At 35.3% G+C, this 16,817-nt stretch overlaps 1 protein-coding gene across 3 annotated transcripts in view; it reads right to left on the bottom strand.

Annotated features, from left to right (window-relative positions):
* Positions 1 to 16,817, bottom strand: part of CPS1 (carbamoyl-phosphate synthase 1) — a 133,987-nt gene that overhangs the window by 68,299 nt on the left and 48,871 nt on the right. For all 3 annotated transcript variants that reach the window (XM_035726824.1, XM_027590514.2, XM_027590515.2), the window contains exons 11-19: positions 16,082 to 16,220; positions 15,370 to 15,447; positions 13,653 to 13,751; positions 11,852 to 11,947; positions 8,375 to 8,564; positions 7,213 to 7,370; positions 5,581 to 5,709; positions 2,649 to 2,793; positions 943 to 1,153 (exon numbers count right to left, since the gene is read on the bottom strand). In XM_035726824.1, the coding sequence (XP_035582717.1) occupies positions 943 to 1,153; positions 2,649 to 2,793; positions 5,581 to 5,709; positions 7,213 to 7,370; positions 8,375 to 8,564; positions 11,852 to 11,947; positions 13,653 to 13,751; positions 15,370 to 15,447; positions 16,082 to 16,220 (1,245 nt within the window). The remainder of the gene's footprint in view (positions 1 to 942; positions 1,154 to 2,648; positions 2,794 to 5,580; positions 5,710 to 7,212; positions 7,371 to 8,374; positions 8,565 to 11,851; positions 11,948 to 13,652; positions 13,752 to 15,369; positions 15,448 to 16,081; positions 16,221 to 16,817) is intronic.

The following is a 16,817-nucleotide window of genomic DNA, read 5'->3' as shown; positions in this document are numbered from 1 at the left end:
AATGTAGTCATTGCAAGCTCGGGTCCTTGCTTTGTCTCCAAATTATTTTTGAACATGGGACCACTTACAAAACTAAGATTCTAGGAACTTAACTGGATAGTTTTGGTAATTATATTTGAGAATATAATTCACAGAACTGTAGAATTACATATGTTTCTTTTAATACATCTCCCCCATCTGACAGATGAGGAAACTGATAGGGACAATAAGTGATATATCCAAAGTCAATAGGAGAATTGGAAGGAGAACTCAGGTCTCCTGACTCTTGCTTAGGGCAACACTTCACTGCCACTCCATGCAGCACTGCGGAGCCATATTAAGCAAAAAAACTTTACAGGTAATTATTTAGTTCACTTAAATGCCATGTAATTTAAATGCCATATGCTAAGTATATTAATAGAAAAACGTGCTAATGTTCCCTCAATTTATGTTTGCCGGCATTCTTAAATGGATAGCAAATTCATTTATTTGGTTGCAATATTTATCTATAGAAAAACCCTACAATGTTTGGTCCTGTGGAGTTTTGCTAAAATAAAATAATTTATTGAATGCTTGAATCAAGTAAACTATAGTATTTGCCTACCATTTACTATACACCTGAAGAAACCGGTTGAGGACTAAAATTGAGAATTAATTTTCACTTTTTAACAATATCTGCAAAGTGCAATTAGGAAGCAGATTTTTTGCAGCCTGCTTTGACCACCCAGATTTTGATTAGTTTATGATTAGCCAGCAAACAAAGCCAGCTAGCAATATCATTTGCTTCAATCTGGCAGCAAGCTTATTAATAACCATGTCCTAAGGGTCCTAAATGATTTGCAGCCAGCAGACAGAAATGGGGACTATAGCTTATAAATGCAGCTCAGTCTTCCACTAGCTGTCAGTTTTCCAAAACTATCTGAGAAGAATCTGCAAATACATGGTCTATCACTCTGATCTTACCCAGTGGCCTTTGAGGCCAGGGCGGAGCTTCGGGACAATCTGGCATTCACTTCAATGATGCAGTATTCCATTGAGGTAGGATGAAGGGCAAATTGAATGTTGCATTCACCCACAATGCCCAGGTGGCGAACAACATTGATTGAAGTACGTCTCAACATCTGAAACTCCTCATTGGAGAGAGTCTGGGCAGGGGCCACAACAACTGAATCACCTGTACATCCAAGCAACACTTGTTATTTGGTAGCATATCTAAATAACTAACTTAAGCGACTTAATCTATTTGTGTGATACAAGACACAGATTAGTCTAAGGGTTTGTTGGAAAAATAACTGTCTCAAGGCAATACATATAAGGCACATCAGATACTCTCACTCTGATTCTTGTTTTGCCTGTATTACTCTGACACATTATTGACAGAAACCCCTCTAACCTTTCCCAAGTTCATCTAGCTATCAAGACCTCAGTCATCTACAATTTCAGAAATCTACAATTTCCCTGCTCTTCATCTCAAAGTCTCTCTTAAGTTCTCCCTTCTATAAACGATCACTTCTTCTTCACCCCGACTGGCTCAGCCACATCTCATCTCATCCCTTCCCATTATTGTACTCCTCTCTAATCATAGCCCTTGTATCTTCAATCTCTTAATCTTTAGTCACCATTCCTCCAGCCCACAAACATGCTCAGATTTCTCCTGGCTCCAGAAGCCCCACCCCCTACAGAAGAACATCTCTCTTATTCTTTACAGGACTAAACTTCTTGAAAGTTTCCCAATTCTGTGTGTCCTCAATTGCCATTTAATTCTTTTCAATATAGCTCCCATAAACAACTTTGCATTGAACCTGTCCTCTTGAACATCCAAAAACCCACATTAAAATCCTAATTCTTGACCTTTCCCGGCATTTGATAAAGCCAAAACCAAAGCTCTTTTATGAAATATTTTCTTGTGTTGGCTTACTTGTGTACCATCCTGGCTTTCTTCCTAGTACTCCCTTCTTTCTCTTCAACATTAACCCTTCCTCTTACTCATGCCCTGTAAATCTAAGCAGTTCCCAAGTTCATTCCTTGACCTTATTGTCTTTCTTTCTATGCCTATGCCCTTGAGTACTTAGTCTATGCTTCCAGCTTCAGTTACGTCCTTCACATCAATGACTCCCAACGACTTTGTATCAACTTCCTTATTTGTATGCCCTTTTCTTGAATTCCAGCTCCATATTATCAACCCTCTTCTTAAGAATTCCACCCATGCCTCAAAGTTAGCCTTTCTAAATTCTAAGTCATCATTTTTGTCCTCTCATCTAACTAGTTTCTCTTCCTAAAAAACCTATTTCACCTATTTCTATTACTTGTGGCTATTTTTTCATTCACTTGGTAACTAATACCCTCATCTGATTTAAGGCTTCTTAACTTCATTTCTTACTTTTCAACACCAATTCTTACAGATTTTACCATCACTACATTGCTTACATTTGACCTCTTCCTCAAATGAAGTCAGGATAATACCTGCCTTACTTCACGGGGGTTTTGTGACCAAAACGAATGTGAGGTTATTTTCAATACCATGAAATACTATTTTGTGTAAAATTTTGTCGCTAGTCTATCAGCTAAGAATAGTAATTTAAAGAAAAGAACTTAATGAAGATGTCTATGGGGTCATCAGAAGCATGAACTGAAGGCATTACTATAATTCCTGAAGATTCTTTGTCTACCTGTATGAACACCCATGGCATCGACATTTTCCATGTTACAGACAGTGACACAATTGTCATCAGCGTCTCGGACCACTTCATATTCTATTTCCTTCCAACCTGTCACTGACCTCTCCACCAGAATCTGGTTGGTCATAGCAAAGGCCTGGAAATGGGTGACAAAAGATATCAAAGAGTAAGGAAAAGCACTGGTTTAAACATGGATATTGGGCAAAATGCCCTGGCTTAAATCCTGGTCAGCATCAAAGTCTGAAGCCTAGTCTCCATCGTCCTCTATGCTCCAGAAGGCACAATGTGTCAGAAAATCAGTGAGGTACTAGGAATAGCATCCTGCAGTGAATATGCTTGATTTACATTATTGAGGCTTGCCATTCAAAGTGCTGATATGACATTAAATCAAACTAATTTAGGAAAAAGAGAAAATAATTGAGCAATCAGGCAGAGGGAAATGGAATTATTTCAGCAGCAAGACTTCTGTAAAACCAGAAAATGTGATAAGTGTGAATAAATATGGAAATATAAGTCTAAAGACTCTGGTTTTCTCTAAAATAGCTGAGAGTGCTTTGTACAGTGGCATACACAATAAAAGTCAGTTAATGTTGATGAGGAGAAGAAAGGATAATAATGGTTGTAAACAGTTAGCCAAGATGGCATACGAAACTTGGGAATTAGAAGAATCATATGCAATTATTATTATGGTTAATCACCGCCTAAGTGCTTAAATACCCTAAGTCATATATCATATATGCCTGATTAAACAGATATGAATTAGTATATAATTATCATTTCATATTTATTGAGTACCCACCGGTGGGTAGAATACTGAACCCAAAATATGGAAGAGGCAGTCTCTGACTTTAGGACATTTAGTGGCTGAAAATCCAAGACAGAAATGTCTCCCTTTGTCTTGTAATATTTTTGATTTGCAATGGCAGCAAGAAAGGAAGAGAAAACAACTGGGGGAAGAACTTTGAATTTTTTCAAATTATTAGCAGGCAGTATAATGAAATAACTCAATGTTAGTTGGGTGGTGTGTGTGTGTGTGTGTGTGTGTGTTTTAAATGTGTCTTAACACTATCTTTTTAATCTCAGTGAACACTACAGGCTCCTCCATGTGCAACTGAAAATGTAACACATTTGTCCCCACAGCTGCCTATGATGAGGTTTTCAAAGTGGTTAGAAAACTCTGTAGCCAGCATTAACAATTTAATAATGATTCATTTGTTATTAGGATTGCATGCTAAAAGAGGAAATCTGGGAAACAAAGGGCATGGATCCGGAAAAGCTCTCTGCATTCTAATGGACTAGGCTGGATGTTTGGACACAGGGACAATTGAGATCAAATTCACCTGTTGCCTTAATTTCCTTCTTTCCAGTCTCAGATTTTATACAAAAGACTAACTTTGAGACCAAGATGAGTTAATGCAGCTTCTAAAGGTGCAAAATATAATCTCAAGAGAATAAGGAGTAGTTTAGGAATTAGTGGTAAAAGTAATTACTTCAAGGGAAAAGCTAGGTTTTCAAAAAAAATTCAATGCCCTATTGATTATCTTAAGGCATTTAAATGATTAAAAACTATCCCATTTTAAAATTGTTTTCATTGTAAACATTTTTAGACAATTCAGTATTCAGAATTTTTACACTGTAAAAATATATATTTTAATAGAGAATAAGTATACATGAATACTAGTATTAAAAATATTGGGAACATCTAATATACCAGAGGGGAAAAAAAATCACCTCTATAAACATGTCTTTTCTTTAAATACATGATTCATAAGTCCATAATGGAAACAAGAAATATTTTTATGGATATATTTTCCTTTTTGGGGGGGTTTGTTTTAGCAACTCTAGAAACACTAAATCCAAGTTTGACATGTAAGTTTGTCATTATAGATGTTTAAATATATTTAATTTTATTTATCTGTTCTCAAATCCTATGTCAATTCAAGGGCCACATTTTGTTTCACTCTAAAGAGTAAGTAATGACAGATAGAAGCTGTGCTTGGTATTTACTCAGCACTCTCCAAAGTAGCCCTTATAATAATCCTATCCGATTCAGGTCCACAACCACCATGTAAGGGACATGGGCCTCTCAGCTCTACACACATTCATTCATTCAGCCAGCAATTACTGGGACCCTACCTCACCAGGCATTGTTCTATTCGGTGAGAAGAGAGCGTGGGCAAAATTCTCTGCTTTCGTGGAGCATGTTTTCTTTGATAATGTCTAATTTACTTTTTGGAACATATCTTAATTTTCTTTTTAATACTTAAGAAAAGAACTATTCCATAATATGCTAAAGTGATTTTGATAGCACATAGAATTTGAACACTCAAATCTCACTTTGGCTTGTATGAGTGTGTGGCAGTTGGCAGAGAGCTCACTCATTTATTATACCAAGAGGTTTATATTGTATATATTTTAAACACCTGAATTTGAGGGAAAGCCAATCTATTGAATGTGTTTTGTTTCACTTTAGATGTCATCCATGTCATATTATTTCAAAAAATAATAGAAAATGGGATATTATATTCATTTTTCTAATCACTAAAATATATTTTAGCATGATGGGTGTTTGGGAGCAGATTTTGAAGCAGAGGGAGATGGAACTGAATTGAGTTTATACCACTGAAATCAAATAGTACAATAAAGATGGAGTGACCATCATCAGTTAGAATGATCACCATTAGTCAGAGCGACCATCAGTTTTCCTAGTACCGTCTGGGTTAATGCTGTGTTTCAATGTAAATAACTGCACTGCATTTCCCTTCCAAAGGTACTGTCTTTTGGACAACACTTTTAGAAAACGTGACAGTGGTTTAATAATAGAGAAAAGGTCATTTCTCATATACAGAACTTTCTCTAACTGAAAGGGCATATCAAATCCGTTTTCTTGGTTGGTAAGAATTTGGTCTGTGAAAATACATACTTTTGTGCTGAGGTCCAGTAAGATCTCCTTAGTGGGACAGATGCCTGAGCCTAACCCACCCAGGGCATAGGCAGAACGGATCATCACTGGGTAGCCAATGGTGTCTGCAGCTTTCAGAGCATCCTCGATCTATCAACAAGAAAGACCCAAAGTTTTAAAAGCTGACCACACTAACAGAAAAGACCACACCAAGAGAGTATAGCAAATCAGGTAAATCAGTTTCTTTGGGGAGAATGACTATAGAAATGCTGTATTATTCCTTCATTTCCTTCTGAAAAACAAGTGCTGTTTTACAAATTTTAAGTAAAACTGTAGGATTTTTTTAATACACAGTAAAGGCTTTCTCTTATCTTTTTGTTGTAAATTTCATTCTGCCATATAAAAAAAAATGAAACAATGGCCCAAACTGAAATAATCATTATGAATTTGAGAATGGGAGCCATATGGAATTTTTAAATTCAGTTTAAAAGTCTTCATCTCTTAATGATACAAGGTTTTCTACTGCTGAAATGAACTTGATATTACTGCAATAGGCCATTAGGAATACTGTATAGAAAAAGAGTTTTCATTTTTCAAGTTCAGTCAGAGAGTAGTCTCAAAAGCTTGGATTTTTTTTTTTTTTTTTTTTTACCTTACAGAATACAACATATGGTGGCTATATTTTTCTGTCATGGAATATTATTACACTACCAATGGGAATGTAATTACACCTTTCCCATATGCCTGTTTCTCATCCTGAGGAAGCAAGGACATAATTAAATCTGGCAATGAAAGAATAAATGTATGGCAGGAGCTTTCCAAATGTTCAGCAGAGCTATCCTGAGACTATTCCTGACTGACAGCTCTGCAACATAGTATGTACTTGGTAGCATTCTTTTCTAAAACGTACATGGCCCATTTTACTTGTCCCAGCAGTACTTGCCCTTTTCCCTAAGGATTTGCCTACTTTTGCAATGGGAAAGTTGCATCAAAAACTGCCTCCAGAACCCCCACTTCATTGACTGCATGTCTAAAATCAAGAATAAAGTCAGGGACAAAAACAGATATATAGCAAGCCAACTTTATCTTGGTGCCTTGTAATAGCCTATCAATAGGCACAGGCTACAGTTGAAAATGATTAACAAAAAGGAGAAATAATCTTTCCTCTCTAAACATCTAAGCCACAAGTTTCTCAGTCATGAATCTCACTGATTAGATGCAATGGCTTTTACTAGGTGATTTCATTTTTAGATGTTTAGTCCATTCTAACAAGAAAATTTCAATCCCATCATTCCCCATTTGCAGGTCATTTGCACACACAGGATACATAACTGATCCCAGAAAGTAAAAATCACTTTGGCATTGTAGGTTGACATGGTTCTTTATTTTAATTCAGGAGATTTGATATTCAGTGGCACTTCATCCATTGATAAACCACTTTGTCTCTGGGCTTTTGCTTCCCTTTTCATAAAATATTAATACCTATCCCAAACATTTCAGCATAAACAAAGTCTCTGAGGTACTAACACATTTCTGGAAGATAATACATGCAAATATAATAATTTAACTATTATTTTTATTCATGACAAATCACTCTCCCTATAACATAAGACAAAATAATGACCTTGTTTCTCCAGAACAAAGATTCCTTACCGATTCCACTGCAAAGCTTGGAGCAATCTTTTCATTAATTTCATTCAGTTTGTCTGAGAATAGCTGCCTATCTTCTGTGGCCATAATGGATTCAACTGAGGTCCCTAGGACTTTCACACCATACTCCTTGAGTATACCTCTCTTGAATAGTTCCACTCCTACAGAAGAACCAAATATAATCAGTCTTTAAAATCTCAAACTTTTATGTCTTTTTAAACACATACCTGAAATACAACTTTTTTGAACCTTAAAATTAACTCCAAGAAGCCATCACAGTCTACAATAGAATTGTACTTAAGATAAAGAAAAAAAGAAAGAAAAATTTGAAAGAGAAATTCTGAAGACATTCTAGCAAAATACATTGCTAGTGACATTACTTATATTACCACCTTCTCCAAACGGTTTTTATTATCCTCATTAATAAAAATCATAAGATACAGTGAACCTCTAGATTTTAGTATATTCCCGTTCCTTCTAAGGTCCAATCTTATAATGAGATTCTCTTATTTAAATAATCCCAGTGATGTGGATATCTATCTGGGTTAAAAATCATCAAAATAATGTTTCCATTTAACATGCCATCTGACCTTGGCTAAGACTTTTATATGTGACATATAAATTACTTCGCCAACTGCTTACCCTGACTAGCTCATGAGATTCTCATTCATGATCTAGTTCCATAGATTTGAAGGCTTGTAAAAAGGACAGAGTATTGGGCTCAGCAGATGTATGAAGGGATGGTAGAGAGATTGATCTATGTTATCATGAAAATATATGTGAAAGCCAAATGCTACCCGGCCAACATGTAAGAGCACGAAGCATTTAATCAATGTTAAATCTCATTTTTTATTCATAATATTTCTCAGGGTCTCACTGGTAACAGAGAAAAGCAATATGCTGAAATGGAGCAGGGAGATCTCACTTGGCCACCCCAGAGCATTAAAGTAAAAGGTTTCTTTTTGTGCCTCAGCTGTTTTGTGAAATAAACCAGTAATATTTATCATATGACATTTTCAGGTGGCTGTTTGCTAACTGCTTCCTCACATATTAAAGAAAAGCTTTTATGAACACATAGAGCATAATTGTTAGATAGAGTCAAACAAAAAATATTACACATAAATGCATGGGCCAAAACTCTGCAATTAAACTTAAAAGAACTCACCACAGTTCAGAGCTGTCTGGCCACCCATGCCTAGAATTAACCCATCTGGCCGTTCCGCCTTGATGACCTCAGTGACAAACTGAGGGGTGATGGGGAGAAAGTAGACAGTATCTGCTTGCTTTAAGCCCACCTCGTTGGTTTGCACTGATGCAATATTTGGGTTCATCAGGACAGTTTTGACATTTTCTTCCTGAAAGAAACAAAAGGATCGAGAATTTGAACATACGGTCTAAAGGAAAGAATGACCATATTCAAATGAAGGGTCTGTATTGGGTGATAAAAATTTTAGGTTATTTTGTGGGCTGTAGAGATCAGTAATAGGGCTGGTGAATGGGATGGAGGGTAGAGGAACATTTAGTGAGAGGAAGGAAAAAATTGCTTGAAAATAAAACTATTCAAAAAGAACTGGTTGCCTCATGAGGTTCACCCTGAATTCCTTGCTAGAGGTCTCAAGCAAAACTGGAGTTAATTTCTATAGAATTTGACTAGAGGTCTATGAATACTACTGAACTTTATAGCTCTACTGACTGTAAAAGACTAAAATATTTTAAATTAATTAATTTTAAATTAATATTTTAAAAATTAGTAAAATATAAAATGGAACCAGAGACAACATCAAAGAAGCTTCCCTTTCCAATGTTTGTCAGAGACCAACATGGAGGGCACATTTAAAATGCAAGATGATGTATTCCCTTGCTGGAAGCACTGAGAGCCTTCTGCTGGATTCCACCTTTTTAGATTTTCATGCCTGCAATAGTGTTTTAACAAAGAGCATCATACAACTCTTGATATATACTATAGTAAAAGAAAATGACCATATGGCAAAAAAATAAAATAAAAAAGTCTGTGTGTCTGCATATGTATAAAGGTATTCATAGCTCTATCTTTTTCTGACATCTGGAGAGACCTCAAAAATAATTCTTCATGTAGGCTATGAAGGATAATAGCTTTATAAACTAGGATGAGGGCGATACAGCAAAATAATTATTATAAAATATGGCCATATGGCTCTTATTAGTTTACCTATTACCACACCAATTTTGAACTCTTCTAAAACATCAACAAAAATTCAGATGAGAGTATAGAAATCATCCTTGAAAGCCCTATATGTCCTTGGGGGAGGATCTGAATAAAATATTAAATATTTCATATTACTTTAAATTCAAACAGTGCCTTAAAACTTATAATGTACTCTTTTATCAATTTATTTGATTTTTATACCAAGACTACAAGAGACATTCCTACTTCACAGATGAAAAGATTGACATTCAATAAGGTTAAATGACTTGCCAAAGATATTCTAGCTGATCAAATGGCAAAATTAGGACTCTAATCCAAGTCTTACGATTCAAGTTCTATGCCCTTTCCTCAATATGAGTCATCTCTCAAGATTTTAAGAAATTGGTTTTTAAAAAGTATTATTAAGAAATTTTTGAACACATACAGATAAACAAATGCATTTAAAATATAGCTTGGAATTTAAATAATTAAGTCCAAACTGAGAACACGCCATCAATAGAAGTTACAGAAGGTCTCACTACTAAAGAATAGCACCAAAAGACTTAAGTATATTTGTAAGTATTTTCCTGAATGTGTTATACAATGAATATAGCTATTTTTGTAAATCAAATTATATAGGTAAATGACTGTGATGAATGTCCATATATTTTAAAACTTAAAATTATTTCAAACTATACATTTTATAAAATATATATATTTATATTTTATATATATATATTTTTTTAATATAGTTCTGGCTACAATACATGCACCATCTGATTATTTTTAAATATTTAGTCCATAGGGGTGCCTGGGTGGCTCAGTTGGTTAAGCATCTGCCTTTGGCTCAGGTCATGATCCCAGGGTCCTGGGATCCCGCTCAGCCCTGCATCCCGCTCCCTGCTCAGTGGGGAGTCTGCTTCTCCCTCTCCCTCTGCCTGCCACTCCCCCAGCTTGTGCTCGCTCTCTCTCTCTCTCTCTCTCTCTCTCTCTCTCTCGCTATCTCTCTCTGTCAAATAAACAAATAAAATCTTTAAAAATATATAAATAAATAAATAAATATTTAGTCCATAAATTCATTTCTACTAACTTCCTAATTCATCACAATACTATCGCTAATAATTCCTATTCTTCAGTTAAAATATGTAACTTCACCTAATGGATGTAAAGCACACAAAAAAATGCAAGCTATGAAACTATATTAATTCTTTATAAAACTACCAAATAGGATAGAAAACCATATGCTACTTAAATGTATTTACAAACCCTGAACACACTTATACTGTGTTCTAACCAATCTAAACCACTGGACATCCTCTAATTATATAAAGAGAAATTGAATCATAATACAATGAAGTAAAGTACTCCTTGAAAATGTGCACGAAAAACACATGTGCATATGTGTGTGTACCCATGTGTATGGAGAAGAGTATTAAAAAGTAAAAACAAATGGGAAGAAGAGTAACATAATTGGGGACTGCATTCTATTTTTTTTTTCAACAGACATCTGTCAGGTGAAAATCTTTGGGTATAGCTTATGAATACAACAAAAAGAAAAAAATATTCTGGCCAATTGTTTTTCTGTGTTTGTTGTCCTAGTCTCCTGCCACCTGCTCTGTGTGGCTTCCTCCGAGCCAGGTCTCTGGTGAATGTCTTTACACTGCAAAGCCAGAGGCGGGGTCACAGAAGAGCTCTCATCGCCCCTGGATGGCCGATTAGCACCAAAATGGGGACTATACAAGGAAATAAGGACAGCAAAGAGAAGCCAAGCTAGCTCTTTCATAGAAATACTTTATAAATACAGTGAAATGTTTCTAAAGGTTTGCTTTGCTATGACAAAGGGTTGGGGAGATCTTGAGAGGCTTTGAAGGGACAGGGAGGGTGTTCTTCCCAACATGAATATCAAACCCTCATTTCCACATGAATATTTGCCAAATCATTCTGGTCAGTCATCCAATCCAAGTCATAGATGGGAAATTGGGTCCCCTAGTGACAGGTAACAACTTCTAAAGCTGGATAAAAGGCATTTGTTGTCCTTGCTACCTCAACTTGATCTTGCCATTTCAACCACAGAAATGCCTGAAGCATCCTCTAGAACATTTATGACATCTTAGAGCACCAAGAATCCCCAGATTCCCTCTTTCATACAAAAGACAAGTATATTTTAAATGCTCACTGCCTCAAAAGAAATGAGTAATATCGTAAACATGGCTTTTTTATGTTTTCAGTATAAATAGGTGGTAACATAGATAATTTTGGAGATCACTCTTATGTTCTTGATTTGCAGGTGTACAAAAAAGTTTGAGAAAGTTAAAAATTTCACCGGTGATCAAAGTTTCTTTAATATAAGATGTGTGAGAAATAGTTGATAAAATCAATTACAGTGACTTTGAAAAGAGGTAGTGCCATAAATCTAAATTATAAAATACTAATTAGACTCATTAAAGGAGTATATTAATTCTTACAAAGATCTCTCACCTTCATGGCTTTTACAGCTTGTGATCCTGAATAATCAAATTCACCTGCCTGACCAATGGACAGACCTCCCGATCCTAGGATAAGGACTTTGGAAACCTGTAAGCAATAAGAAAATGACATTGCTCTGATGAGTAAGATGGGGAAAAAAGGCAATTTCAAGAGCGGGAAGTCTAACTATATTGTCTAGGTTTACATGGTGATTTAAAGTACAGTGTTTCGAAAAGTATGTTAGGAAAAAGACTCACAATTTTTTTAATTTAAATTCAATTAATTAACATAATGTATTATTTGTCTCAGGGGTACAGGTCTGCTATTCATCAGGAAAAAGACTAACAATGTAAACATCTCTAATTTCAAAGCAATTTCCAAAGTTCAGGAAGTTTTTTTTCACTTAAGTAAATATTTCGAGATGAGGTCTACATTTTATTTAAAGATACATGAATATCTATATATAACTACATAAATATAAATGTAAATATATGCATCTATGTGTGTGTGTGTGTGTGTGTGTGTGTGTATATATATGTAAGAATCTCCCCAAAATTTAAATGTATTACATTCAACATTCCATGGTTTTCTTCTGGACAAAGCAAGACTCTGGGTCTTCCATAACAGACAAATGAAAACAGAAGGCAAGGGGACATGGGTGCACCTTCATAATCACATTTTCACCTTTACAGTTTGTGCCAGAAATATTTACAGAAAATACAATAAGAAAAAGCTCATGCCTTGGCAATATACTAAAATTCTACAAATCGTATATAGAATTTCAAGCAGATAATGATTCTGCTTATTTTTTAGCCAAAAGTGTCAAACCCTTCAGAGGAGAAAGATATTCCTGGTCACTGCAAAAGACAAGGACTTGGGAAACCTGGTTTGCCTCAACAAATATTTATTGGATGCCTACTACATGCAAAGGCACTGCTGAATCCCAAATTATATCTTTTTTCTCACCATTAACAAAAGAAAAGCATCTGAAGAATGTGATGTTCTGAGAAGAACACTACACAGTAAGCACATGACTTCTTATGCTACCAAGAACCCACAGTTTGATTCCACACTGAGTAGGTGGATTACCTCTAAACTTTCCATCTCAGGAAAAGAGGCTGCCATGGAAATCCTTAAAACAGATCCTCCAACTCAAATTATCATTTCATGTAAACATGTAATTCAATTTCCTTTATTTATAAAAAGAGTCAATATGTATATATACATACTTGAAACTACATATACGTTCTTCTAAATTTTATATAATAATGATGTGGGTATATATGTGGAGTAACTATGAAGAAAATGGGTAGAAACCTTATCACGTTAACCTATACATTTACACAAATAAGGACTCAAGTTTGTGCTATAGCACTACTTTATAGGTAAAATCATATTATTCTATTCACGATGTTGAATAATAATTTTTGTAGTTGAAACAAAAAAAGTTCTATCGTCTATAATGATTCTGTAATCTGAACTGTATCTCAAGCATACATAAGACCATAGTTTATTAAGTAATAGAATGTGTCAAATTCTAAACTAAAAGCCTATTCTTTATTAAATTATTTTATTACAAATTTCTAGAAGAAGTAAACTATAAAAGATATGATTTTTAAGTCAAAAACACGAAAATTCCAATGAACACCAGCAAGAACAGACCAAATAATTAGATGCTAAAATAATGGGTAATTACAATATTACCCATCCTCTTTTACAGACATTAAAATAGTTAACATCATTCATTAAAAATATTACCATGATAGAGAAAATCAAAAATACATAAACCAGAAAGAAGCCCACATATACTGACCTCAACTCGACTTGCAACTAGTGCTGGTTTTGGCAGAACTGATGTAATCGTGGTACCTTTCCCTTTCTTTATCAGTGAGAAAAAAGAATCAAATAGGTACTAGAAAAAAATAGAACCAACTAGTTATAAGTCGCAAAAATCATAAGGTTGCTAGATAAAATACACATGCCCAGTTAAATTTGAACTTCAAATAAGCAACAAATAATTTTTTAGGATAAGTATTCATATGCAATATTTGTTTTTTGCTTTTCTGCCAAAATTGGCAAAACTAAATATTTACTACTGTAAGAATTAGATCAAATAAACATTTCTAATTGTTCATTTCAAATCCTATCAAAGGCAAGTTTTCAGCAGACAATGAAGATTTCAGATCACGCCTTCTGAGAATGTCAAGCTTTCATCCCCTTAATTATGAGTTATTTTCTTCTAAATGGTTTCTTCTAAATAAAACTCTAGTTATACAAAAGAAATTAAAGCTCTATTACTTATACATCCTAAAGTTAGAAATAACTGGATTTTGAAAATTTCTATCAGCTCTAAAAATATCTCCAAAGCTTATTCTTAAACTTTACCAATGAATTTACTTCTATAGTTTCACTAGACATGACAAATTTCAACAGATACTCATTTTGCAACTATCTGGCAGGACAGGAAAATGATTAAGCGCTACTCAATACCACAGGTCTTAATTTCAGTGTTCCTAATCTGAAGTATTACTATGGGCAAAATATTTAAATTTTAAATAAAAAAAAATAGTATTCAGCATGCATTAGGCAACAGATGTATGTAACCAAATTTTCTTTATGCATTTCATCATGGGTTGATAATATCATACTGATTTGGGCTATTTAGAATCATTTCCCAAAAACATTTTAAAAAATGAACAAAACATATATATCTGAAAAGGCAATTCAGGGATGAGAAAGTAGAGTTTACAGAGGGAAAATTCTGATTCTCCTCATTTTACCTAGGTCTGTTTTCTGAGAGTATCTGCTGATGGGGAGGAGCTGTCTGTATTACTACCGGAGGCCATAGGGTGGGGGAGAGGAAGTCACACCAGACTTTCCAGAATTTTCTGTGTCACCACAAGCTCTCGTTTGAAAAGGTGACCTTGAACACTGAACCAAAGCTCACACACACAAAATAAAAGTATTTAAATTACAAACAAAACTCCTCTAAGCATTGCTTCTGGTTCTTTTCTTAAGCCAGCTGACTCATTTAATATGTGCGTGCATGCCCTCTCCCCTCCCGCATACCCGTCCTTCTTCCTTCTCCTGCTGCTGTTTATTCTCTCTTCCTGGCTACACAACCAGTTGCCATAGGGATTTTTGTGAAGTCACAGATGGGGGATTAAAATTTCATTTCAGTTATGAGAACAAGAGAGCAAGAGGGAATTCATTTGCATAGTACAACAACTGTAAATTTCAGAACTAAATATATTAGAATGATAACGACTTAAATAAAAATAACATCACGTCAGGTTTCTTCAGGGCTTTCCCACTTTAAAAATTTTTAAAAAGACAGAAATTTCCTCCATGATATTCATGGGGGAAATCTTAATGCAATATACGTGTGTCATCAAAGCACTCTTCTTGAAAAATATTCTGTACCCAAGATCATCTGGGTTGATGATGTTTGTTTCTCAAGTTTTCATGTAAATACATTTCTGATTAAAAAGAAAAATTAAGTGTACAATAAGCCTCATTTCCTGACATACCTCAGTGTCTGTGGGGCCCGGGTTGACCTCTGGGTGGAACTGTACGCCGAAGAAGGGTTTGCTCTCATGCATAATCCCCTGAAAGAACAAGAAATAGGAAGAAATTCCTTCTGTAACAATGACTGTCAACCAGCGCTATGTATTATTCAGTGCACAATAAAGTTCAAATTTCAAAAAAACTGAATTAAATACTTAAGGACATTCTAACAGCTAACAGTCATAATAAAAATAGGCCAACAAAGACTCAACACAAATGTGGTTCCCTCAATAAAAACAATTGATTTGGTCTATAGTCTTTGGGCACCCCCTTCCCAGGGGCTGTTCAGAATAAATTCAAATCCTCTTCTTATCCCCAACTCCTAAATTACTTCTCCAAAGTTCTTCTTAAAGGCTACTTCAGAGCCAAGTGAGTCTCAGAGACCCACACAGAGGAGGCCCAACCAGATCTCCACCAATCGCCCACTAGCAATGAATGGGGAAGACGGTCACTGATTAACCACTCAACGAGTGGATCTCAATGAGCCAACTGATGAGAGAATAAGACAGAAAATGACTTTTTAAAAAAAGCAGAGGGCTATGGGAAATAACCTATAAAAAGAGTACTTACACACACACACCAAAAAACCCACACAAACAAGGTGTCTGGATAACAGAGTATGAAAGGCCCTGCATTACTCATTGCCAACTGAACAGGTTTACTGAGAGCACTTACCTCGTTGGTTTGATCGTTGACATTCACAAAAAGTGGTTTCCAGCCAGCAGGAAGGGTGTTGTCCAGGGCATAGCCATGATTCTGAGCAGTAATGAAAGCCTGTCTGTTTGTGATATTCAAAACAGGCTGATTCTGCCCTCTGGAGAGAAAAGGAGAAAAAGAATAGGGAAGAGGAAAAGTGGAGAGAAGAATATAAACACATTCGTTGTAAAATAGTGAATGAGAAAAACCTATTAAAATGTGAAAGTTTCAATTGCTTAGTGGAAATTACTCTGGGAGAAAAGTCACAGATTGTTAATCCCAATAATTTTAGCAACAAAAATCAATTCAGGAAGCTTTGCTGTATGTTAAATACCGGCTCCATTAAACTTCTACAATCAGTGAAAAGGGAGACCTGTGCTCATAACAAAAAGTTAAGAGAGTTGCTCATGAGCTTAACAGAGAGACAAATACAAGCGATTTATGTTAAGGGAGATAAGTAATTTTAAAGCCAGAGGAATTTTTGGGAAATGATAAGGAGATGACTACTCTGTCCTAAATCATTTTGAATTACACTTTGTGAGGAGGGTGGGCCATGGGGGAAAGCACCACGTTGAATAAACTGGTCTCATGTGGGGTAAGGAAGCAAAATGGAGAGGATCTGAGGACTTCCTGGTTCTGAAGTCACACTAGAGTCTTACAACATTATCAGTGCTCTGATATCAAGCTTGGAAACCAGAACAGTTTCCTTTGGAAT

Source organism: Zalophus californianus, chromosome 3 (assembly GCF_009762305.2).
Source record: "Zalophus californianus isolate mZalCal1 chromosome 3, mZalCal1.pri.v2, whole genome shotgun sequence".
In the NCBI taxonomy this organism is placed as follows: Eukaryota; Metazoa; Chordata; class Mammalia; order Carnivora; family Otariidae; genus Zalophus; species Zalophus californianus.
This window is presented reverse-complemented; position numbering and strand designations above follow the sequence as displayed.